General features: G+C 40.2%; 1 protein-coding gene across 1 annotated transcript in view; it reads left to right on the top strand.

Moving 5' to 3' along the window:
* Window positions 1–22,524, top strand: part of cunh8orf34 (chromosome unknown C8orf34 homolog) — a 57,319-nt gene extending 34,795 nt beyond the window's left edge. Inside the window, exons 8-15 of the mRNA XM_035653640.1 lie at window positions 320–455; window positions 4,741–4,826; window positions 4,960–5,033; window positions 11,656–11,782; window positions 15,487–15,977; window positions 17,755–17,851; window positions 21,215–21,253; window positions 22,072–22,524. Coding sequence (XP_035509533.1) covers window positions 320–455; window positions 4,741–4,826; window positions 4,960–5,033; window positions 11,656–11,782; window positions 15,487–15,977; window positions 17,755–17,851; window positions 21,215–21,253; window positions 22,072–22,079 — 1,058 coding nt within the window. The 3' untranslated portion in view covers window positions 22,080–22,524. The remainder of the gene's footprint in view (window positions 1–319; window positions 456–4,740; window positions 4,827–4,959; window positions 5,034–11,655; window positions 11,783–15,486; window positions 15,978–17,754; window positions 17,852–21,214; window positions 21,254–22,071) is intronic.
* Window positions 22,525–27,422: the final 4,898 nt, after the last annotated feature.

Genomic DNA, 27,422 nt, shown 5'->3' with positions numbered 1-27,422 from the left:
ATTGCTCCCTATAACAAAGAGATTTGTGTTGATGATACGAACTGAATGTGTATGTATTTGTGGATGCATGCGTATGCAGTGTGTGTGAGTGAGCACAGCAGCAGGGCTGGGCTGAGAATGTTTATTTACTGTGATGTGCTTGCTTGCTCCTTTTGGCTCTAAGCAGACTGTCATCACTGGGCATCATATTGACAGGGTAGAGACCAAAGTATGATTAATGACTGTCCTTACTCTCTTCTTTTCTCTCCCTTTTCCTTTGTTTTTTTCTCTTTCCTCTGTTCCTCCTCATGTCTCTGTGGCGTGCGCCCCCCCCTCCCAGAGGACCTGGATGACCTGCGGATGGAGGGTGTGACCGGCTTGGCTCCATCCGGCAGTAAGTTCAGCCAGGGACGCAGCTCCTATCAGGCTGAACCGCAGGCCAAAGTTACACTCAACATCTGCTCTAGGTGTGCCAGGTAAATGTTTCCACCTTCTTTTATTGGCTGTCTTGGAGAAAGCTTGTGTTTAGAGCCAATCTGCTCTTATGAGGCTTTAAAGGAATAGTTCAACTTTTTCTGGAAATTCTCTTTGAGTTAGACGAGTAGATCGATACCACTGTAATAATAAAAAATAAAATTAAAAAATATAGGCCGGGAGCAGTAACTGAAACTGAGACTTGCTTGTCTTCTCGCAATCTGGCATTCAATTTCTAAACATGCACAGCAGTCTGAAAAATGCAGAAATAGGCCAGCACACAACCCTTCAGTAAAACTGCAACTTGATGTCTTGTACACTTTGGTTTTTGTACAGATTAAACAAATAAGATAATATGTGTCAATGTGTTAATGAGATTCAGAGGTGCTGGGAGAGGGATTTGTTTTAGCTTTGGACAGAGCCAGGCTAGCTGTTTCTGCTAAGCTAAGCAAACCGCTGCTGGCCTTAGTCTTATATTTATACATGAGATTGGTATCGGTATTCTCATCTAACTCTCTGCAAGAAAGCAATTAATCGTATCTCCCAAAATATCTAACTATTGCTCTAAGGTTTTAAATTACAGAAATTCAAATTAATTTTTGCTCCAGTTAAGTTCCGGCAATTACTGTAATCAATTATTTACTTTCCATCATCCAAACTTGTTCTTACCCCGGGTCATGACTCCTCCTCATGCCCTACCGTCCACTCCCACTCCCACTCACTTTGCAGTTTACTGTGTCATTGGAAGAATACCTCGACATTCAGAAGAGAGAATAATATCATATCTAAAGTGCATTCCGGTGTTGCTTGTTTTCACAAATCAGCCCAAGCACTGATAATCGTCTCTATTATCACCCTTTCTCTCTTTATCACTGTTTTTCTCTTCTGACACATTTCCTGTTCCCCCTGATCAGTCGAGAACTCAGATTTCTGAGTGTTAGGTGTGATACCATAGACAGGTGTGGGCAGGACTCTTCCTTGATGCCAGTCAAAGATAAACTGGTATCTGTTCGATGAGACGCCAGGCACACATCTGCCTGCACAGCCTCCTCTATTTGGGGTTTGGAATTTGTTTGTTTCCTACTCTTCTTTCATTCACGCTGCTTATCAGTTTCGCTCCACGCACATGCTGTGGGATGTTGTCAAAGGTTCTGCAGGAGGATGAATGGTATCGGTGGATTTTTTGTTGGCAGTTTATCGACGGGATGTTTTGAAGCAAAAAGTTTATACCTTTGGCTTATCATTGAGTCCCCGGGTCGGATCAGTGGCCGAGCAAAGCAGCATCTGTATCTGGAGTCGTTTTTGGCTCACGCCCTGGGTTTTTTTTTTTGTGACTGAAATGTCAGACATCTGTTCTCCTTCTCTGTCTTCCTTTCTCCTTCTGGTTCAGTCCAAATTCTTGCATCGTCCTCTATAACCTGACCACAAAATCCTTCCCAAGTTCTACTGGCGAAGCAGTCGTGGTCTTTCGTATTTTTGGTGAGTGTAAGGGCCATAAACAGATCACTAAGCTGGAAAAGTGTTGCATGCATGGTATGCCCTTTGTGCTATTCTGGAGACGCATAATTCTGAAATCAGGAGTTGTGCAGGGGTTCATGCTTCCACACACACACACACACACACACGCACACACACACACACAACACGCGACACACACACACGCACACACACAGACAGATATTTATGAATCCACACATAAAACATGTGTGTGCATGCCCTTGCATGCATACACACAGAATACCTCTGTGAAGAGAAGATGGTGGAGGCAGAGGTCAGGGAGCAGTTTGGAGAGAGGTAATACTAACAGAGACTTTATGTTGTATGCATTAGCACTCTGTCTTGATGGGATTGCCAGAAACACCTTTCAAACATGGCTCAATATGGGGCCAACCTTTAAACGTACTTCTCATAACACTAACATATGTGGCACAGTTAGTGGCCTTGTGGTTCACACCTGCAGAAAGTACAGATGTGACCTTGTACTCAGGCTGAAGTTCGAAACTTCAAGTTAGTTTTTTTTACAGTTAGTTTTTTATAAAGTTAAGGACTGAGAAGATTGGGTGGATTCTTACTGATATCATTTAACTTTCACAAAGATCGTAGAGGGTTGCATGGTCCTAAATGTAACTGAACATTCACCCAAACTGGACAAGCATTCCTCACATACCCGTCAGCCCTCAGGCAAACACATCAGAATTCAGCTCCTTTTTTTTTCTGTGTGTGAACTCTCATGGGTCATTGAGGTCCAGTTTTGTTCAAAAGCGTCTATACTGTATTTGCTCCCTCTCGTCGTGTAAGGGGTCAAACGGGAGTGAGCCACTTGGCTTTACCATGTACCACTCAAAGCCAAGGAGAGGTGACACTTACTTTCACACCCACAGCGTGAAGGCGATAACTTGGTTCCTCCCTAGCAAGCGTTTATTAATTTCCAACAGCGCTCTTGTATTTTACTGTGATCCACCTGTAGTGTTATACGCCAAGTACATAAAATTGAAAGGAATTACTGTAGACTTAAACTGCAAAATAACATCATACAGACAAAAATCATTTCTACTAAGTGTATTATCTTTGTTGCACAATTGAATTTAAATATATTAGAATTAAGCGTTGCGCAGTAGTATCACTTTTCTTTTTGAACTGGCTGACCCCAAACTGGCCTTTTTCCCAGCATTCAGACACCTTCCTCGACCATTGTCCTTTTTCTTTCCCTTCTGCTTAGACACTGTCCACACCACCAAACAGTCCAGTCAGCCTGTGTGGCTCCTAACCAGCAATGGCAGGTCAGGAAACACGCTGCTTCCTCTGGCTCTCTACTGGTTGGTTGAAGTGTAAAGTGCCATGTGGCCTGTGTGTTGTGGGCATGTCTCTGTCTCTTGGGCTATAGCTGTGGTCACACCAGCATTTCATCCACCTCCTTCATGCACCAGATCAGTTCTTTTAATGGCTATACACTCCTGCCACAAAACCTCCTGTGTGCAAACGCATCCCAGATCTTGGGCACAGTCCGGAGGAGTTGGCGGTGCGGTCCAAGGAAATGGATAGATCTCCACAAACCTCACTTGGGCTTGTAGTTCTCATTAAATTAATTGTTTTCATATCAGGAATGTACTGAGGGAATGGTAGTCAGGACTTGCGGCTATGAGCAGCTTTTGTTCAGAGAATGGGAAGGCCTTGTGATAGTCATCTTGGGTTCTTTTTAATGGTCTTATAAAGACCATTAAAGAGAGGGAAAGACAAGGAGAAGGATGTATAAAGAAGGAAAGAAATAGAATACGCTTTAAAAAGCTGTGTTCTGCTTTTACCCTCATCGTAGAGGTAGGAACCAAGAGGCCCTGCGGCTGTGACGGAATGCAGCCGCGCCATAAAAGCGCATAGATTGCTTTCCTTTGTCTTCGGCTAATGATTGCGCCGATGACATGGAAATAGCATGCAGTGAAAGCATTTGTAGCTAAAGCAGTGTGTAATTACAGTTAATATGCGGTATGATTTACAGTCGTTAAGAATATGCTTTAGAAAAATAAACGCAGTGCTTAATTCCATACTGATGTTGGAGTGTGTGAATTAGTTTGCAGAAGAGTGTAAATGCAGTGAAAAGTCATGTGTAACATGTTTATCTTCCCACTGAAAAGGCATTTCAGTCGAATCAAATGTTTGTCTTACACCCACAGTATTCTTTCACAGGGAAACTTAAATCTTTTAGTACCTTAAGGAGACTGGCAAATCTCTCATACCCGCTTCCACTGCAGTCCAAACAGATATCTTTGAAAACAAAAAAGCTATAGGGGCTTGGAACACATTATGATAAAGAATACAAACTGAAAGATTTAAGGGGAAAAAGAATCTGTGTTTTTCAGTTTTGCTTTTTCAGCAAGCGGAGTGAAATTGCTTCTGCAACAAGTGAGCTGTGTACAATTTGCACCGTATGTCTGTGGATGCATTACTTTGGTTTCATGTCAACATACTAACGACTATTTCAGATTTGTTTTAAGAGGGATTAAAAGCTGTGAAGAGATGGGACGTGTGCCCCAAAACTAACCCCCATGTTCTGCTAAATCTGGGATGGCACCAAGAAAAGAAGAAGAAGAGATCATAAACCCACTAAACACTTCCTCTTTGTCTCATCACCTCGGACTGATAGAGACTTGCTTGTCTTCTCGCTATCTGGCATTCAGTTTCCAAACATGTGCTGCAGTCTTGTGGCTGAAAAATGCAGATTACAGAGATTATTTAAATGCACTCAACTTCCAATGTGTACAGTATTGTATATGTGTTACGTGTTGTTTCTAGGTTGCAGGGGGACAGTGTATCAGACAACAGATCTGAAGAGGAGCACAGGCCTCACATATCTGAACAAGCTGTACCTGACATATCCTGTGAGTTGCACAACACAGCTCAAATTCAAAGTAGTTATTCTTTTTTTTCTTTACATTTTTGTGGTCTCACGCTCTGCTTTGTCCTTCTTTTTTTCCTGTTTGTGTGTGTGTGTGTGTGTGTTGTCTGGAGCAGCTCCATTGCCCGGGGTGGACACAGTGGCGGGACGGTTGCAGGAATGCGAGGCCTTGTCTCAAGTGTCAGCCTCTGTAAGTGTCCTCCCTACATCCATCACCAAACAATTAAGATCGCTTTACAGCCATCAATTACCATGTCGCTCTCTCCTGCTCAGCTTCTATTGTCCCGAGAGTGAGCGAAAACCACCTCAAGCTTCTTGTTAATAGGACAAGACCCAAGCAAAACTGATCCATCTTTATGCGGGCATTTCAGCTTACACAACAGCTAGTGCAGATAGTGCTATAGAAGTGATACCCCAATTAGAAATCTCCCTATATCACTTTGCTTACCTCTCAGGGCACTTGTGTGCAATCTGAAAGGTATAAATGGAAAGAATATCTTGTGACACAATGACAATTGAGGCTGATTTGAAGGTATACAATAGACCTAAATATTTACAGGTTACAGGAGTAAAAACAGTTTTGTTCAATAGGACTTGCGTGATAACCTCACATGCTTCAGGGGATAAAATCCATAGAGGCCTAATGTGGTACACACCAGACTCAGACACAGGCAGACACTCACATGCTGTTAATAAAGCGGTCAGCTAAGACGCCGGTACCTTTGTATAATTACGCCCAAAAAAGCCGATACCTTTTTTTTTTTTATAATTGCCCGATCTAAGTGTTAGACAAGGCTTTTTACTGCATTTTCTAAAGAAAGAAAGGGGTTCGGAGCCAAGGCATTGCTCCGTGTGCGAAGCAGATGCAGAGAGGCTCCAGACTAACTGGGAGCAGACTTCTAGAGACTGAAGGCCCAGTTGAATCAAAGCCTGTAGTCGGAAGTCTGACAGATTAGGCCACATTCACTAGCCACCATCCAAAAAGAGAAAAACTGTGCACCTTACATATCCACATCATACTGCCAATGTTATCCTCATTTTTTTCAAACATTTCACATGAAAAGCTAAGCTTGTCCAGATGATAGACAGTGTCAATAGTATTACCACATAACATCTACTGTAACTCAGAGATTTAAGATGACTAATTTAACTTGGAGCTAAATCTGATGTCCTCTTATCACTCACCTTCACATCGAGCCTTCATTTTGCAGCTGCTCATACCAGGAGAGTAAACACTCCATCTCTCCCCTTACACTACATCTCCAGGTTAGGTCCTGTCTGGCACACTTTAGAGCAAGTTATTAATGTGTCCCATATGGAAACCGCAAGTGCAAACGTCTCCTGTCATCTACTGTAGCTAATGTGGTTGTTTTGTGTTTAATTGCTTATGTTTGGCTGTCTTTGAAAGGCAAACGCAATTTGTAATAGCTTGTTAGTTTAACTGGTCCTTCGGGGTCTTGCAGGCCACAATCACTAAATGGCATGGAAAAAAAAGGTAATGCTTTTATGAGCTTATTTGGAAAAAACACAATGATTGAAGTCATGGTGTATGAGAAATAACTGTATATAGCTGATTATGTTTATTTCATTTGAAATTAACTTATTATTTAATGTATCTCCTGCTGTAGTACTTAGTTACATATATTTTTGAGTGTCCTTTGAATTGGTAGAAAAGTGTCCAATTGTTTCTTCACATGTTGCACTCGTTATTATAGTTGAAGAAAGCAAAGAAATGTGAGATGTATGTAAAGAAATGTATGTAACTTTTTCTAGGTTTCAAATTTTGAAGTCACATTTAATTATTAGCACATTCCACTATTCACGGCAGTTGTTAAATGAAGTATGCCTCGCATTGTACATTGCCCTGGTTTGGGCAGTAAAAGGCTGGCGATGTTGGAAAGTAAACACTGTTAATGGTTATCATTATTAGTCCAACAGGCCCCCTGCCTCTGCCAGCTCCTTTAGGTGATAATTGCCCCATAAAGACAAATTCTTTCCTAAAGCAATCGCCAGAGCAAATCCCCCAAGCAATTCTTTCCTTTGTGAGCGTTAAATGATATGTTTTAATTTTGCTTTGAGTTGTACTGTATGGGTGTTGCCATCATAAAATCTGCCAGGGAAAACTGTTCATTTTTGTGTGGTAGAAATAAGAGAATTAGCATGATGCAATGCCATGTGTATGATACAAAGCAGCACCATTGTGATGGCTTATGTTCGTTTCCAGGGAAATTTTGGCAGAATTTCAGCCGATACGCTGTATGGCTTTTTGTATTTGGCACCAGTCTGCTCCCCACACCTTCACAGTCATGCCTGCATGGTTATCCTTTAATTTTTTATTTTAGAGAATAGTCTAGTGCAGTTTTATAGTCAAGATTTCTGTCTTCCTTTATTTACAATTTATTGTCTTTGAGCTATGCCCTAAAGTATTGTTAGAATACAACAAGTAAGCTGTAAAAGGTTATTCAGTTTCTTTTCATTATGAAATTAATTTTATTGGACAGAGTTGTGTTGGAATACATGCAATCACGTGGAATTGCAACACGTTTATTATTTAATTTCAATTTAAACAATACATTTAGATTATTATATGCACACTGATCTTAGGAAGTTATTCTCTTTACTAGTAGATCTAACTTTACTAATCTTTACTAGTAGATTCCAACATGCACCAAAAACTGAACAAAAACTCACCTTTACTGAGAGTGCTAAAGAAATATTATGACTAAAAGCAAGTAATCTATATATTGTAGCTGCTCCAGAGGCTAAGCATTGTTGCAGAGGCATGGAGCAATAGCATAGAAATGCTTCCCTTAAATATATTTACATCCCATTGACTGTGTAAATTGTACACTTTTTTTATATTTTGGGATTAACTGGGTCTGTGTAGACACCATATCCCTTTTACAACAACAAGAATAAGCCCATATGATGAATATGTTAAAACAGCAGACCAGATGAGGCTCCTCTTACGTATACAGAAACCATCACAACAGACTCATATTTAAAATCTTTGTTAAATATAGCTAAATTTACTGAGTTAATGTTTGTGTTTGTCACACAAACAAGAAAAAAAATCATATTCCACAAACAAAATACTGGCGCGCACCAAAGCTGACTCAGAACGTCAAGGCCGAATTTGAGTATGGCCCAAGGTCCTTTGCTGGATGTCATCCCCTCTCTTTGCCCTGCTTTTCCTGTCTCTACTGTCCTATAAAATAAAGCAAAATACCACAAAAAAGACATTTATATATAAATATGGATGCATACTTAGACTGTGAGCAATATAGCCTATATTTATCTTCTTCCTTTCATTTGCCCTTTATTAGTTTTCACTCCTATTGGCACAACACTTAATTTTCTCTGTTCTTCTATGACTGAGTGATGGGCCATTCTTTGTAATGCTTGAATAAAAGTCTTAACTGTGTTATTGTCAATATCCTGTTTGTGCTAAGTTGGTGGTTGAGCCGGTAAGCCCTGTATACAGTCCATAAAATCCATTAGGTGATTCTACTGTGAGCCAAAACAACAGGAACTCATTAAAAGCTGAGTGTTACTCCTCATATCCCATAGCCTCCCATAGCTAAAGCAAGCTACTGTAGAAGGGGCTGCAACAGCTATTCGGAAAACATATTGCCTCTTGTTTCTTACATTTAAGTTTAGTGGACTGTTTTGTTTAGTTAGAATTAAAAAAACAGTGCTACAATACACAATGTTCTCTATCTCTCACATGTGCAGATTAAATCGCCATGCCGACAAGCTGTCATCTGCCAGGATCTTCTCTTCTTCACTCAGACATCATCTCATTCCTCACCGATTTGATAAAAGCAGTACTTTCTGGGTTGCCATTTGTCTTTGCTTCAGATTTTTACATTTTGGATGTTTTCAAGATTTCCATCATGGTGCGTAAACTGAGCTCATGAGATATTGTCTGGCTTTGTAAAGCCTAAGTGGCAGTCATCCAGAATTCCTAAAAGTGCAGTTACATTCATGAGTCTCATTCTGTTCTTCAATCCTCCTCATTGCTAGAGGTGGTTCTTCAGCATCGGATGAGTCATACTACCACAAGAAAAAATTTACCCTTTTAAGAGGTAAAAGCTATTGGGGAGATGGCTGCTGCAAGGGAATTGGGACGGAAAACATGGACCCTATATAGACAAAATAAAAGGTGTGCGGTGAAGTTCAAGCAGCAGCTGCACCATTTCTGTTATAAAAAAAGCTTCCTTTAATGCAGCCCTTGATGTAGAAACAAACCCAAAGGAACAATTAATCAATTTTCCCAGTAAAAAGCCTAAAAAAAACCCCCAGAAATGAATGCTGCTCATCTGTGTGTCTGTGTGTTGTTGTATAAATGGTCCTGTGTGTGCACATATTAGTCCCTATGCTACTCTCCCTGACCACAACAAGAGAATCCATCAATTGTGTTTTATAAAGCCAGCAGTAGGCTCAAACCTCCAACCCAGCCCAGCCATGTTTGAGGTCTATGACTGCATGCACACATCCCCAACAGCTCTTGTTGTGCGGAGGGCAATATTGGACCAAACCCCAGATTGTGGTGATTATTACTGCTGACCACACATGTATAGCTGCACACATGCAGGCTATAAAATATTTAACTCTAGACCTACATCCTCTTTCTTTCTGTCTTGTTTGCTCTCAACATGGAATCAATTTTGCAAGAGCCGAGACTCTTGTTTGTTAGTTGGGCAGAAGCATCACCAGAGGGTTTTTCCCTGTTCTGTTTTAGGTCTTTCAGTTTTGTCATACTGGGAGGGAGATTATACAACTTGGGTTTTGCACCACTGACATTAATATACTCATAAGTCATTGCAAAATCATAGCTGCTCTTTATTTTGGAGATGAAAAAGCATTCCTTCCCATCTCTTTGTCTGCGTAGATTAAAGCATTCAATCTAAGCATCCAAACAAGGGAAGAACGTTGACTCATTTGCGCTCATGTTGTTGCTGATATGGACAATGGCTGCTTTAAACCATGGCGAAGGGAAATCACTTTTCATCACTTCACTGTGCCTCTTCAGTGTGTAATCAAGTCAGTTTTTTGTTTGTTTTTTCACACTATCTACCGTGTAGGGCCTCGCTGTTTTGTACATGATTTTTTATTATGCACTCCAGACTGTACATGTTGATCCAGGTGACATTGAAAATATGTATGCCTTCACCAAACATGATGAAATATTTCATATTTTGATTGTAATGCTTGCAGACTTGTTACATCTTGTTTGTTTGCTTGGCCATGTACAGTACAGTACAGTACCACCATGCTCAGCCTCCAGGTTATATGATCCTGATTACAGTGTAGCCTTTCCTTTAGTGGACAGAGGAGCTTCCAGGAGCAATGCGAATGTTAAACTGTCGACATTGCTGTTAAGAGAAAACCTCCATATATTAGCAGGTCTTATACAGCAAAAGTGGACTTTCTCCTGCCCAGTGGACCTTTTTAATTGAACCAATGTGAAGCCAGTAATGACGTACAGTATAATAAAGATTATGAAAATGCACTTAGAAACTTAAGCTAGGAATCTGTTGGTGGCCTTGTTTGCCAGAGTCGAGAAGACAAGATGATGTCATGCTGTTGGACTTGGGGGATACCACCAAAGAGAAAGAAATAAAATTGGGGAGGGGATTCAGTTGTAATGTTCAACCCGCCTTGCTGCTTTATGAGGGCTGTAATTAAGGATTGGCTTGCCGTGTTGTGGTCCTGCTGCCACAGAGGGCCTCATGTATCTGACAGAGACAAAGATCAATGCCATAGACTCTGAGAATCATGTTCTGTCATTTATCAGAGGACAGCAACTTAACTTGTTTTTCATCCTACCTCTTCTTTGGAAACCGACTTTTAAGCCCTCGTTGAATTCTATAAATCATAAAATGAGTAGCCTATTGTATCCCAGGTTTGTCTTTAAGTGTTGTTGGAACACTGCGCTATATGTATATCACCAGATCTCCCAGAGCCTTACTCTGTGTCAGCACTTTGTCAAGTCAGCGCTGTCTCTCATTAAGTGCTTAGCGCATCAGATGATGTAAGTGCTGGCATCAGACGTATCATAACTTATCTAGCGCAAACCAAACTTACAGGAGGTGGAATTAGGGCTGACAGATTTTATTTCTCACCTGTGCTTGAAGCTCACGTGCACACCATTGGTCCATTGGCTTAACAGATCATCTGGCCACTTGTGTCCCATCAAAGGAATAAATCGGAGGATTAGGCATGCTGCCATTACAGGACTTGGCAAACTGAGTCTGCCTAACAGGTCTCTTTTCAAATCATACACTTGGCCAGGAAGACATATGAGTAAAATAGGCCAAAGCGGCCCCTATAAGTGATCCAATCTGCCTTTTTAGAATTTATATTCTTTCATATACTTTGGAATATGATCATCTTTATTTTTGTATAATACCAATATCGTGTGCTCTTGAACTATCCAAAATGGCTGATTTATTGTTCCTTAACTGCTGCTGTAAGTATGCTGCTGTCAGGCTCTTTGCCAACAGACTAGTGTGCATACAAGCTCCTATAGATTTACTGATAGTTATACAAAAATGTCCTGAACCACTACTGACAGTCTATCGTCCTGCATTCACTAAACAGACTGCACTGTATGCCCCAAGCTTTCATCTACACTTGCTGTGGTTTCTTGTGTTTTTCTAAAGCTCATAAAATAATAATTGCTCCTTTTTTCCAGCAGATATGGCTCAGATATTTCCAGCAAAAGCTAAAAATTATATAAAGAGTTAATTGAAGGGTCTCTTCGTCTAATGTGACTTTCTCTCTTTTCTGTTCCCTTCGCTAACTAGCGTCAGGCTGTCTGGGAGGCTGATCTGAAGGCTGTGAGAGGTGGGAGCTCTGTCGGGCAGACGGGCCTGCTACTGGGTGACTCCCTCTTTTCTAAAGAGCTGGAGAACATGGGCAAACAGCTCGCTGGTAGGAATGCCGCTGTGGTGTGCATGTATGTGCGCTGTATGCTTATTGCTCTATGCTTTGTACATATAGAAGTTTAAATATGTATTTATTAGTGTCTTTGATGGGTAAGTCAGATCAAATACTTTATTTGGATTACAAAACATACACTGCAAACATATATACACACGCACACACACACACACGCACACACATACAGACACTTTGAACTACAGAGACTTATGAAATAGAAAGGGGTTTAGAGAGCACTTTCATGGAGTGGGGGGGTTTCCAGCTAAAGAATGCACTGCTTTTGGCCAGAGGATTTTCTTGGTTAATTAAAAACTGTTCTTGGTGTTAAAATGTGTCAAGACTAAATAAAAAAAAAACTAATTAAAATAATTTCCACATGCCAGGAATTCATCTCAACTCCAGTTTTGACAGATCGACTCTCACTCTGCTGAGTCATTGTGCCGAGACAGACTTTTGTCTGACAGTATGGAATTTGTGTGGCATTTTGGAAGTCCTTTATTTCTAATGCAGTTCAAGGCTCATCTTTGATATATGTGACGTCTGGGTGACTCGGAGACTGCTTTTGTTGTCACGATGATCAAGCGTGTATGCACTTATGAATCAGATGAAAGCCTGGAGTGGAGGCCAGAGGGAATGTCGCCATTTACCATCATGTGTCACCCACTTGTTTGTTTATGCATGTCCTCCCACTCTGTTTGACAGCGTCACTTGTGTGTAAAGACCTTGTACACGGCTTCACATACCAGACTCATACGAAGCATATTGGTCCTACTTAGTGAACCTATTACTGTCACCCAACAGCTGCTCCAATCTTCTCAGCTCATCTGCACATCAGCGCTGAATACACTGGTCCCCTCAGTGCCTTCAGAAGAAAACAGCATGCTGGTACTTAGGAGGCACTATAAGAGGACTATTTGTGTTAACAACACACTCAGTTTTGCCCCAGAGGTCCTCAGATGGCATTCATTTCTAGTTGTTTTACACTGAGTTATATTCAGGCCAAGGGCTCCCACCAGAAGGTTCACTGAAGCTGTTCAACAAGCTAATTTCAAACAAACTCTTTCAAGCCTTTATTAGCTGCTAATACTTTCCATGTTTGGAGCCAGAGCCTTACTTTTCATCTTGTATTGTTACCCCAATTATGTGTTCGTAAAATCACCCCTTGTCTGTCTTTTGTGATCAGGTTTTTTCATAATATACACTAAACACTACATTCTCATTTTAATCTAGGGGATATTTTTTATTTTCATATAATTTAACTAAAATATTTTAACTGTTTTTACCATTTTACAGAACATGCCGAACTGCTCATAAAATACATTCAAGACTTATAAAAGTTCTCTGTTTTAACGCCAGAAAAGGCTAATAATCTTTCTAAAGTTTCAATGCCAACTGTCAGTTTTAACTTTTGATACTCAAAGATCATTTTTGGAATGTACTCAAAAAATATTGAGGTTCAATAACCAGTCTTAGTTACATTAGGAATGTGTACAACTGCCCTTATTTGTACTAGATTTATCTATCCAAGGAACGGCTAGTGTTTTAATTTGTTCAAGCAGACAGCCTATTGTATTGTTGTAAGCTTGCAGATGAAATACAGGCGATGTGATTAGCGCTTTAGTTTATTTTCAGAGGAGGGAACTAATAAAGTTAGCATGAGTTCTGAATGGGTGTATAGCGTGCTGTGGCCCTGGACTCTCTCACCACGTGGAACTGCTGCTTGATCAAAGACTTTAATAGATTAGATCTGTTTCTATTTCTTCTTGTCTCCTTCTCACTGTCTTTTTTTGTCTCATTTTCTGCCCGTCTTTCTTTTCCCAGTTCTTATTACTGAAAGACTGGATCAAAACTTATCAAAGATCCATACCATATGGATTTTGATGCTACTTCTTTGATGTCTAGGAGATGTCATTTTGTATCAGTGTCTGTGAGATGGCTTATAGTATTTCTGTGTTAAACACAGTCAACTGCATAGAATTTCAAAATAAAACTACTTGTGATTATTAATGCCAGGAAGTAAGGGGGAGCAACTGGTTTACAATAAAATCATGAGGGGAGCGACCACTTACGGAAGGGAGAAATACTTTCACAGCAAAAACATGTGGTGTTTATCATTATACTGGTAAATAACTTGAAATGAAATATCTACTTTATGGGAAACGGTTACTGATGAATATATCCTGTTTACGATATAATGATAACATCAGTCGTGGTGTGGGTGGTTAAGCGCTTTAACTCGGAAATCATCTTAGGTAGAACTTTGAGTTTACAGCAATTTTTCTTCTGTATATAGTATTTCACTGCCAATCAGCAGGTCTTATGGTTACCACCTAGCAGCTGTTCACACACTATCAACCTAATATCAACCTAAAATCTTTATTCTTTGTAATACACAACAGTCCTGCCATTGCCACAAGCTGATGTCATGATATGCCCTGAACACCCCACAAAGTTAATTATCTTCTTTCAGTGAGAGCGAGGCCAAGCTGTAACCTGTATCTTTAGTTTTCCTTCTTATTATTTAGAGAAGTAACATGTGCAGAGTATGCTCGGGTTAAAGCAACACAGACACAGTGTCATGCAGTACGCATGCAGACTGTTGAGCACATGGGCAAGGCACTAAGCAGTTTGCGCTCTGCATTGCATCTCACTGTAAAGGTTGACCTCCGTACAATCAGAGCTGATTAAGCACAGACACAGCAATCTAATTATGCATGTCAGAGAATTAAATGTATTAAATCCCTGAAGGATTATATACAAAACAGTCTGGAACTGATTTCAAACCAAGTAAGTAATGTCCCAAAGCTGAATTTGAAGTAGTATTGGAAATGTTTTCTGCTTTGCATACTAAATGGATATTTGTCAGTGAATTGCAGCATATGCTTCACATTTTTGCGTGGAAAAATTTTGTTTGTGTAGGAGGAAAGCACCATTTTCTCAAAAACAAGGAAGTCAAGGTTTGTGAAATACTTGTCATGCTTTCTTTTGTTATTTATTTAACGTCACACATACACAGTTTTCCAGATATACTTGCTTCTAGTGAGTCATTCCTGAAATTATGCCTGCAAATGATAACTCCCAGACTGGTTTGTTGAATCCCAATTGCCAAGGTCTTGAACAAAAGCATAAAACACGGAAAAAATGACCCAGATGTTGATCGCAGAAGTTGGCAGCGTCACTTCTTTCACAAACAGAAATGTTTTTGAGACTACCAGTGAGGCAAACAAATGTGTTTTTGTCAGGAACAGGAACATTTTTTACCAGGCTGTGCTTACTGTATATCAACTTGGAACCTGTTCTGACAGAGGAAGCTGGATTTACCACAATTTACAGGGCCTATAAATATTGTCATCATTGCCCAGAAGAAGGATTAAACCCATCGGTCTCGCCCACTTTAATGCTCAGTAAAGTTTGTGAATCATCAGTCTTGTAGGACATATACTAACCTCACAGCACAGCCTCTGAATATGTGATAAAAATAAGTCTGATCTTGGAATCTCTTAGTCCATTTACCAGAATTATCTGGGATTTTTGTTTCAGTTGTAAAAACGGTGTAAACATTCTCATTTAAATGTGTTGGGGAAGAAACAGGATTTAAACAAGGAAACTATACAAACTCAATCCCTCAGTACCTGTAACAGTTGAGTCTGAAATCTGGATGTTTACTTGGATTATCTCCCCCTTTTTCTCTCCAGAGGTTGAGAAAGACCTGGCCAAGCTGGCAGAAGTAGGGAAGATGACCACTCGGAGCTCCAATAATCCACACAGTAGTCTGCTCCACACTCCTCTGCGCCACAGAACGCTACCCGACACACTTCCTCTCACCAGCCTGGTCTCCAGACCCCAGTCTCCAGCTGGCAGCCTCTCAGGCAAGCCCTGTGGTGTGGGCCTCCCTCTGCTCAGCCCCAAGCCCACCTCCCTGGTCATGGGTCGGACTCAATCTCCCAGCAACCCAGGGAGCAGGACTCAAACCCCAAGAACGCCCAGTAGGCCCCTGACCCCGAATAGTTTACTTACACGCTCCACCTTTAACCCTGGATCTCATAAAGAGGTGACCTTCAGGAGGTCGCGGAGCCGCCCCGTGACACCCACATGTCAGCCCACACATCCCCGACCGCTGCTCACCCCTCCTGGACTAAGCACTACAGACAGCCTTGGTGCCAGCCTACGGGCCTATCTGTCTGAGGTAAGACCCAAAACTGAGAAATATACCTTTATCATCAAAAACACTTTTGTTGCTCGTTGAGAGCTCATATCAGCAATATTGCATGACAAGATGTCCTAATATATGAAAATAATTATTGTGGGGGAGCGGATGTTTAATTTTGGCAGCATTACCTTCACAAGGTCAATTATTTTGGACACATAGACAACTACGATCACATTTATACCAAAAGAAGCGATTAAAAATTAAATTATTAAGATTGATGCTCCAACTAACAATTTTAAGGAATATTTTGACATTTTTGTGAAAAAGGCATATACGCTTTCTTACTGTCTATTAAATATAAAGCTATAACCAGAAGAGGGATAGCTTAGCGTATAGCCCAAAGGTAACAAAGGTAACAAAATCAGCCTATCAGAACCTCTGAAGCTCACTAGGCAGTAAAAAAAAAAGAAAAAAGAAGAGACTAGGGCTTTCCACTTGATTTATGGCCTGTATATATATTGATAGCCTGTATGCTAAGGTAACTGTCTCCTGGCTGTAGCTTCATATTTAATGAACAGACATGTAGAGTGGTATTGATCTTCTCATCTACCTTTTGGCCAGAAAGTAAATATTCATGCTGGTGGACATCCAATTCTCCATATTACCTTTCAAGATTTATCGACTGTAGCAATGGAATAGATCATCAAGTACACACGCAGTGTGTAAAACATAGCGTAAAATTGTCATAAAGTTTGGGTCATGGACTTGAAAATCGCTCCAACTTTATTGTAATGTTTTAGTATGGTGTGCATGAACTTGTGTGCTGAGTGTCAAATAGGCTCAATGCCCAAGTAAAGCTGGCTGTAGAACATGAGAGCCTTTTACACATACATATTATGACTGAGAGCACCAGAACACACATCACACATGTGCATACCCCTCACACACACACACACACACACACACAAACTTCGTGTGGGGTTTAGTGGAGAGTCATGGAGGTCTCTACAGTAGTATGTCATTTCATTGTGGAAAAATGAGTCTGGCATAAAAGGAAAACTTTCAATGGGATTTCTTTCTTATATTGCTTTCATGATTTACTTAACAGCGACGCTGTTAAATATGAGACCTTTTTGAAGGCTTTATTAATGGTGGGCAAGAATTTTGCAGTCCCTCTGTATAGTCTTTGACAGTTATGCTAGTTGACACCTAGTGAGATTATCCAACACTAGTGCACCCAGTCTGATTTTATTGAGGCCACCTGGTCTCACGTAGAAGGACTAAAGCCCCTGAAGGAGGCCTGTTCAGAGAGTTAAAGAATCCTGAATCTTTTTAAATGCTGGATGTACAGAAATTGAAATTGAAAATGTATATGTACTTAGTGTTTTCTTGACTAGTGTAGTACTTCTGCAGTCATTTAAAGGGTTGGAGCCCCATCATTTCAGCACTGAGAAATAAGAAGACAAAAAAGCATTTTTTGTGTATAAGAAGTTTTAAAAAACATGTCTTATGTGATTTCCATAGAGTTTCATCTCATTGAAAGTTTAATTGGTCAATTTGTACATTTCAGCTCCGTTGCTCCTTTTCATAGGGTCATTAAAAAGGATTAAGAAAGAACTGCTGAATGAGATCTTGCAGCTGTATTGAATGGATATTTCTGTACATGTATTTTCCTTTCATTCACTACAAGACCTTAAAGAAGACATGTACATTATGTGTACAGTAGATAGACGAACAGATGGGTAAATTAGCACACTCACCTTGTCTTCCATCTCCATCTTAACACAGTCTTTTGTATGTTCTTCCATATCAGGATGAGTTCTACCAGCAGTTACAGGCCATCAGACAGCCATGGCATATTCCCAGTGACACAGACAGTGACATCCTGGAGCCTCCTGAGCAGGATAAGAGTGAGTGACCTACCTCGCTTTTTCTTCCTTCTGTATTTTTTTCTTTCTTTTTTAAACTTTATGTTTGATTGTTTATCATCTCCTCTTTCAGGGTCTCTTTACTAGGGAGCGCAAACATTTACAGTTCTGTTGCTGGGGGTTCCTCAAAACCTCCCAGTTGAGTCCACAAATCAGACAAATTACCCCTCTAATGTTTTTACCTTCCCGCTGTTTTTTTTCTTTGTAAGACGTGAGGCTCATTTCATTACTGTAATGTCACTTTACGACATTGAGTAACTAAGTGGCTATAGATCTATTAAAATGTGAAGATTAATGTGTAAGTATTCCTTGTAAAATGTTGAGATGGAGCACAAGGGCTGACTCAAGAAAATTTCCACATCTCACACTTCACTTGGGTGAAGTCCTGGGGGGGGGGGACGTTGTCATGTAAAATTTTCTTTCCTGGCATCGGGTAAGAGATATATCTCTATCAAGATCCAGTCGATAGACATGAACGGTTCTTGCTTGAAAGTCATAAATCCAGTCATAGTAGTGGTCTGGCTGGGATACAGTACAGAATTACTTTGGCTTTGAACAAGACAGAATTAGATCATACCTCCTTGCATGTTCTGGTCCATAAATCACATGAATGTATGTGGCAATATGGTCTAATTGTCAGAAGCTTGTAGTTCTCAATCCACTGAGGTCCACTAACAAACTATCAAATTTATGCTCTCTTAGTGATCTCATAGATAGATAGATAGATACGATACGGATAGATAAGATAGTACGATGAGATACGTGAGATACCTTTATTTTACACTCCTGAGGGAAATTCAAGTTGGTTAACATATGGTGTAACCTCTCTGATCCTCTGAGATGTTAATATGGATTTTTATTGTAGCTGGACTAAATGAAAACAAACTTATAAACATTACATATTTCTGCAGGACAGGTAGTTTCACAGCCTGCTGTTACACAGAACAAACAACACACTAAGAACTTAGATGTGATTTGGGTCTTACCAGCAGAGAGAATTAAAGTGTAACATCGGTCCTCACAACCATAGGCTCATTCAAATCAATGTTTTTTTTTCCTCCCCTGGGAGCAGGAATGTTTTTTAATAGGTTATGATTATTATAAAAGGTTTATCCTCTGGGGAACATCAATGGCTCAGTGCAAGTTATGGCAATTCACTCATACTGCAAGTGGTAATACAAACAGAACTTTTAGCCTAGTTGAAAGTCACAAAGAGACCAGAAACATAACAACTAAACCTCTTGAGACAATGCCACATGCCAAGTCCACATATAATCCTATTGAAATCTAACCAGTGGTTTTTAAGATAGCTTTTTGGACCAGAGAATTCTGACCCACCACCCTAATTTAATGGTAATCTGATTCATAGTTGTCGAGATATCTTTCTCTGAACCAACATGTTGGATAGACTGACATATCAACTGCCTAAGCAGCAGATTAAAAGACTTCCTGTCGTAATATGTAGATCCCATCACTACTGGGGCAAAAAGGCCAAATCTGAATTTAATTTAGTCCAAAAATTATATATGCCATGAATTCCAAAATGTTCTCAAATTAACTTTAGCTTTGTTTTCTCAGTAAACAAAGCGTCAGCAACAGCTACTCAAACTGAAAATCAAGTGCATGTGGGACTCAAAAAGACAGCTTTCATTGACGTTATGACACAAGAATTCCAGTCAAACAAAAGATCAAGCAGGCAAATGGATGTCACATGGAAATATAACCCTCCTGACAAGTTCCTCTAGAGGGTCGTTGTTTTGCCAAATGTGTATCTTGCAAAATAAATGGATACATTTTCCTAATAGCCCCTTGGGGCCTGCTCTAAGCCTTGGCAATGGTAATGGCATGTTGAGAAAGAATATTAGCCGCACATTGAATTAGAGGTGGCTCAGACACAGGGAGAGAAAGACTGACAGAGAAAAAGAGACCCAGGCAGCCGACAAGACGTGACTAAACGCCAGCTGTTCTCGGCGTGCAAGCAGAGGGCCCAACCCAGGAACACTGTGTCCGCTGAATCTGGTTTCGTATGTTGTTTGGTGTGCGTGCTCACAGTGTCGGTGTATTAAACATGTGAGTGATTGTATTAGTCAGGGTAAGACATTCAAATTGTTTTCAGAGAGCATTTTTGCCCCCTTAATCTGATTTTAATCTTTTCAGATGTAATTTTTTGACCTATTAAATAATACAGTTAAATTGCATACTGGCAACTGAATACTATTTTTTTTTTTTTTTTACATTGATATCTACAAGCAGAGTAGCAATCAGATAAATCTTCTACTGCCTACTTACTTAGACTTTATTTTTTAAATTTCAAATGCGCTTGTGTGGATATGTTTGTCCATAAAGTGGTTTGCCCTGGGTGTTTGAGTCCGTCCATGTACCTGTATGCACATGTGTGGCCAGGAATATCGTGCTTCCCTAATTAGCACAGTGACACCCTCTTCCCAGTATCACGCAGATCTGTCTGAGCCGGCGCCAAGTGTATGGTGAGAGCTAAATAATGGGGGGGGAAAATCCATAGCTATTTCCTGTTATTCTATAAACTTCCACAATGGGACAACCACACATACCACAATGGAGATGAAAGAAGTGTGTCCTTTTTCTCACTCCTAACACCCTAGTTCCTTATGGCTGTGTCTATCCCACTCAGGGTATTAATGAATTCAACACAAAAATGTACAGTGCGTGTAAATCAGTATGTTACATTATACACCTGTCAAGATTGCCAATAAGATTTAGTATATGCTGTGTTTAAAGATGTGTTATCAATCTGCTGATAATAACCAATAATAACAATCACTAATTCAGAAGTATCACCTTGTGTTGACCATTTGAGTGTATACACAGACACAATACTATGAAAAACTATGGGAAAGGTTATGTTTTGGATTAGCTTCAGTTAAATATGATGAAAATCCAAACTGTGTGCAGCTGACTTACAAGAGCTTACTAAATCTCTTACACTCATGCTAAGAGTTATATGACAGACTTGACACCACTCTCATTCAGTCTGTTAAATACGAAGCGGCAGTTTAGCCTAACATAAAGACTGGAAACATCTAGCCTAGCTCTTTCCAAAGGTAACATAATCCTATAAAGCTTTCCATTTAACAATTTATACATTGTTTGTTGTTTTTGTACAAAAACTGAAGCGTAAAAATCGCTGTTTCTACCCTCTCTCCAGAGCTAAGCTTACCGGCTGCCGGCCATAACCTCAAATTTAATGGAAAGATGCAGTATGAGAGTGGCATCTGTCTTCTTGTGTAACTCATAGCAAGACAGTGAATAAGCCTATTTCATCATACTGCTCTGCATGACACATTTTCTGTCCTTATTTTTTCACAGGTGGTGCACGAGATGCCAATAAAAGATCTGTGTTTTCAGGTGAGAATCTCAACAGTTAAAGGCTTCACAGCCTAAAACCCAGAAAGACAGACTTACCTCAGAATGTGCTGTATCATTTGGGCCACCAGAAACCAATTTTGCTATTGTAAGGAGCTGCCTTAAGTTTAGAGAGCCTCAATGTCTGTCAATGACCTCATTTGTAGAGCCACAACGTGTTACCCAAATAACTACCAATGGGCGACTTACTGTAGGAGCCTCCACCTTCCTTTATGGTCCATTCAATTACAGTTACAGGCTAAATGGAGGGCACAGTGGCTCTGAAATGTGATTGGTGGAGGCTGGCCATGTGTGGAGACAGGACCGCCGTTGCCCAATTCCATTAAGTCACTTGGGTTCTGAGTTTACACGCAGCAGACAGCGTCAACTCTCAGCGTCAACATTTGGGAGAAGGAGAAAGTCTGTCTGGTTTGAGGTTGTCTGCGGTTCTCCTTCTTGTGGCTCTGGAGGTGCCCACAGTTCCCAGTGTCAGTGTGCCAGTCTGGAGGGAGATCTGAGAGCAGGCTGCTGCTGCTTGGCTATCAGAGAGGCCACAACATTGCCACGGCAACCAAACTCAAAGCTCACTGCTTAAGTCACCCCAATCACTGCTCTCCCAGAACTTATTGTGAAATATGGTCGTTGGAACCTACACTGGGCAGCACCAGGCCTCATTTTCCACCTCATGTTTGTCTATGACATGTTCAAATATTAAATGGCTGTTTCATAGTAATTACCCCAGTTATTATTCTTATTAGCGGTTAAATGTGTCTGAATTTGGTTTCTAGGAGACTGATGTTTTCGTCTTTCATTTTTCACAGGCCTATAGTGACGAAGACCAGGGACATTGATCCAATCAAACTATTATGCAAACCACTGGACATTTTGAATATGTGTACAGAGACAATTATTTTTATAATTAATATGAATGAAAAAAAAAGAAAGATTGTATACTTTTTTCACAGATATTTCATAGACATTGTAATGTAACTGTACGATAAAATGTGAAAATATTACTTCAGAGTATGGAATATAACATTTATTTTTGTTTGCTCTATAGCATGCTATTGAACTTCCATGTGGAGTCCAGAAACAGATGCATTTTGTTGTTGTTGGAATCTTTTTCTAGGCCTAGTGCATATTCACATTATGAGGGCAGCACATCCATATAAAGAAAGCATTTATTGATATGCACTGTTAAAAGATGTAGTGTTTTCTTTAAAAAGCAAATAAGCAAGTTGTGGAGGGAGTACAAGGAATGCTGTTATATTAATTAAAATGATTTGGTGCACATGTCCCCATTCTGTTTTTGATCCTAATTCATCCCACCTTGGTATGTGCTTTCTTTAGATTTAAATCCTACATACGAACACTAAAAGACTCCTCCCCTGTCTCATTGAAAAACAAACTGAAGTTGTTATATAAATGACTAAAACTGCCATAACACAGTCTATGTTTAATCTAGTCTTTCCCAGATACACGATCCATCTAACTTTGTGTCTCACATGTACTGTGGTGCTGACAGAGACATAGAAATCTGACCATGACTACATTTGCTTGTGCGTGTTTGCCTGGGCACGTGTTGGTTAAACTGTGGTTGTCTGAGTGTTACACAGGCGACGTCAGCTCTGGAGACACACACGCCATGGACACACCCTCCAGCCTGACGCAGTCTGATCGCTTCATTCAAACCCTACTGAGCTTTGTGGTACCGTGCACCCCGCAATGCCAACTTTTCAGTCTGTCTCTCAGGATGTGGTCAACAAAACTACTCAACTCTCCAGTCTCATTTCACTGAGGGTGATTCCTGTAAAAGGATGTGTGAGAAGACTAATCACTAAAAAACCCCACCCTGTAAAACATAGTATGTGGATTCATGGCCTATGTTGTTCAACACATCATGTGCTCATTGGAAAGGGATGTGGTTTTAAAAGATCTCTCGAAGAATTTAAGGACATGGCATAATCGAGTCACAGTGGTGCCTTGATATGATCTTAATATCACTATAAACAATATTTTCCTGTCAGAAAAGGGAAATTACAATTTTCACATTTCATATTCCATTTTCACTTTGTTGAAGAGGAGTTGGGAGTGTGATTGCCATCTGTTCTTGTTCCACAGATCACCAGCGCACCAACTCCGTTTATACTATCAATATTTTCTTGGAGTTCATGTGTCTCCTCCAGTCTTTCATTTGTTATGTCAGCAAAATATCAAGGCATGAGGAGTTCTGGAATAAGACGAGACAGTTTGGGAGATGAAGACTTAAATTACTGCCACAGATGTCACACAAAGACAGCGCTCTGATGCTTTTCCTCCCTCTGTGTATCTGTGAATGTCTCCGTATGTCACAACTTATAAAAACGAAATGGTGGGGCCATTACTGATACCTCTTTTTGCCACAGTGTGTATAGGATCATATTTCAGATTATAACCATATGATTATTCCAAAGATGATTGTGAGCCTTCATTTTATGCTGCTCATGTATAATAATTTAGCTCAAACTAAATATATTTGTATCAATCACATATGTCATAATTAGGAATCAGACAGATCAAGTTTCATAACATCTCTCTGAAGTATGAAACCTCCAATATCTTCTTAAAGTATGTTTACTGTGCAGGCTTTATACACCAGGCCCATTCAAAGCGACTGCAGGGCCACCCAGGAATAGCGGCAGACATCACTGTACTTACTGGGAGATCTGGACCACCATCAATGGTCAGCAGGCTGACCTAGGTCTTAATTTCCAAATGAACAGACTGGGATTTATCCTGACGTACAGCACAAATAAATCCATGGTGGAATAGGGGTGTGCTTTGAAGAGATATAAAGTCACTAACCCTAACCCTACCCCCCCCCCCACATACATTTCTCTGATTATAATATTAAAAGAAAGCAATCTGAATAAATATTTAGTTCTTCAAGCTACACTACCCTTACACTATGTATGATTATGCAGAAGCTCTTTGTTAAACCACTTTTTGTGAGAACTTCTCTGCATGACCATCTGGGGAGGCTTGTGTGGCTCCTTTTCATGGTAATTTAAAACATAATCTCCAATCTGGATTTTGTTTTCTGTGTTCGTTAAAGTGTACTGCCTGTTCTCACAGACTTAATGAAATCAGCCCTCACTGTTCTTTAGCTGTTGTTAACGTCTTCAAGTCTGTCATCAACATGAAAGTTAAAAGTGTTGCTCTGTGCTGTTATTTGAAGGCAGAAGTTTTGCTCCATAAAGCAGCTCACTTTGTTTTAGAAAATCTGTAGTAATAAATCTCCATAGATGCAGTGAAAGCGAAAATAATTTGACCATTAAAGCATTACATTTATTCACTACGTGGTCAAATTGTGCTACATTGTGTGTATTGGAACAAATGGTTAAAATTGTGACTATTCAAATAATATTTCTGAATATCTGAGCATGGTTACGGCTGTTTATTTTACAGTGTATTGCAAAAAGTCTTTCAGGGGTCCCAGGTGCAGCAGTCCTATGACTAGCAGATTTGATTTGCGACCACTACACCGAAAGCACAGCACAGCACTGTTATGAGAGCTCACATGTAGCAATGAAATGCAGAATTGTGTAGCCTATTTATGTACAGAATTTTCAATAATAAACAATTGTTCCTGTTTTTGGTGTGTGCAGTCCCTCACTGTGTTGTGTACTTTAACAGGGAGAGTCTCGTGTCAATCAAAGCCTTTAAAGTGCTCCAACTGTCCGTCATGTTGAATTATGATTAAAAAACACAACTGAATGCCTGTTATAACTCCTCATCACCCTTCTTTTGGTTCATGTGATAATCTTTTGTTTTACATTTAACTTCTGCAGCAAGAAGTGAGAGAAAAAACAACCCAAAGGCACAGGCTGTTAAACTGGCTGCTGTTCTGAAGACATTGTCAAAGACTGCTGCACAATAAAGAAAAAAGTTTAAAAAGCGAAAACCAAATTTGGCAGCAGGAAAGCGCTTGTAAAATACGCCTTTTAAAAATGTCGCCTCATCATTTTCCTCTTCTTCTTCTTCAAGTGACGACAGCCTCACTTCCGGCTGCCATCTTCAGCGCTAACGAGCTGTGCTACGTGTCGCAGTATTTTTGCCAATTAAATAGCAATAAAACGGCGGTAAGTGTTGTCTGTCAACCCACAGAGTTTTGGCGTGTAATTTAATTTAAGCTAAAAACACACAACTAGCTTTGTAACTCAAATTATACCAGTGGAAAAAGGCTCACACATACACACGACGATGACATGAGAGGCAAGGCCACCTTCAAGTTCCAGGATGGAGGTAAGTTAACTTAAGATATCTGTTGTTTGTTTGTTGTTTGCTATTTTTATTTCCATTTATTTTCCCAACAAGAGCCATTTCACTTTAAAAACTTTGAGAGCTTGGGCTGAGCAAAAGAAACAGGGACTTTATTGCCTTCCCTAGCGTTTAATTAGCTTAGCTGCCTGATAATTGCTAATATAATACTGCTAATATATCAGCAAGCTATCCCTCCAACATGTATTGTAAATGTCACATAACTATTCGTTTTGTGTTTTAATTGTGTAGCATGGACGAGTGTGTCTTTGGGACCCAAGTTAATCCATTCAAGTATGAACTGTTTAAACCTCAGGCAGCCGAATGAAAATAGTCTTTGACCGTCCTTACCTCAACATTGTAAACCAGAAGATATCCATCATTGTTGTGCGGATAGTTGAGGCTGTTAGGTTTGGCAGGGCTTTGGAAGTGTTGAAGGACATACTGTCTGTATTAAACAAGTGTTATGTTTTTCCTAGCTGGATGGCTTTCCTAACATTTTCAGCTGTTTGCAGTGGCAGTTTGTTGGCCTTCCCTTTTTACAGCCACACATGATATAGTAGTGCAGACATTAGTTTATTTAATGCTTTTTCCGTAACGATCACAGTGTCGATCTCAATTTTTTTTATGATAAATGACATGGAAATGGCTCATCCCCTTTGGTGTGTTGTGTTTGAAAGAAAAAGATCACCGCTGGGATTAGTGAAAGCTTGTACGATCCTTTGGAACATCATGTATTTAATGTTGTTCCAAAGAGGAGTTGGGCAAATCCAAAAGGATTACACAGTGGATGGATGAACTGAAATCCTGTTGTGATCTCTGGCTGATCGTGAGGCTTTTTTGTCAAATCTCTGTAAAAGTCACACGCGACCCGGGAGTTCTCGGGAGCACTCTGCACTTTAAGGTTGAGACCTTGGTGTGTGAGAACGGTAGTCTGAGCTGTCTTGTCTGTATCTCCCTTTTCCTTCTCACCAGACTAATTCATGGTTCTTCTCCCTGACCGTGATGCGGTCAGTGTTCCAGACGCTTGGAGATCCTCTCAAAGGCTCGGCTATATGTGTGTGTGTTACACATTGGCAGCCCTCTGCGGTGGGTGAGGCTTAGACCTGGGTCAGATGACTCATCCAAACTCGGTGCTTGTCTCTGGGTCTAGGGAATCTTTGTGCTCATATTAGTCTTATTATTGTTTCAAATGCTGGGACTGAATGGTGGTCTGGTGGTGTAGCGTGTCTTGGAATTGTTGCGTTTGCTTGTGTGGATGTGTTTTGTTCCTGTCTGGAGTGGACTGGAACAGAATATAATGGCAGGGTCATAGATATAGCTATTGTTAAACAACTGAAGCTCCCTCAGGGTAATGTGGAACACCTCCACTGCTGCAGTTAGACTTGGATTTTGTTTCAGCATCAGAACTGATGGTTTCACTATCCTGTGCTCCAAAAGAGCCTTTTTTTTTCCTCCCCTTTTTATGTTTTCATTAACATATAAAGTTGCAGTGGATTTATTGAGTCTGCACATGGCTTTTTACTCAGGCTGTGATTTACTACACAATCTCATGCAGCTTTATTCTAATTGGCTGCCAGCATACGTTTCTACGCTTTCACCAATTTATCAAAGCCTCTGGCAGAAGCTGTGGTGGATGGCTGGGTTAGCTGTATCTGTGGGAGCCTTAATCCTGTCACTCACCTTTACAGATTCACCCTCATTAACTCTGTGGAGCAAATGTATACAACAGTTTGTTGTCGTGCCAAACAGTCATTAGAAAACATCTTCACAGCTCAGCTTTTGTGATAATTATTATCGAAATCCAGATGCTACATAGTCCATGTGTTTACTCATCTGTGTGATTCGCCATGACCAATCAAACATGATCAGA

Source organism: Morone saxatilis, unplaced genomic scaffold (assembly GCF_004916995.1).
Source record: "Morone saxatilis isolate NCDOM2014 unplaced genomic scaffold, NCSU_SB_2.0 Contig0, whole genome shotgun sequence".
NCBI lineage: Eukaryota > Metazoa > Chordata > Actinopteri > Moronidae > Morone > Morone saxatilis.
Note: the sequence above shows the minus strand (reverse complement) of the source record. Positions and strands in the feature narration are given on the sequence as shown.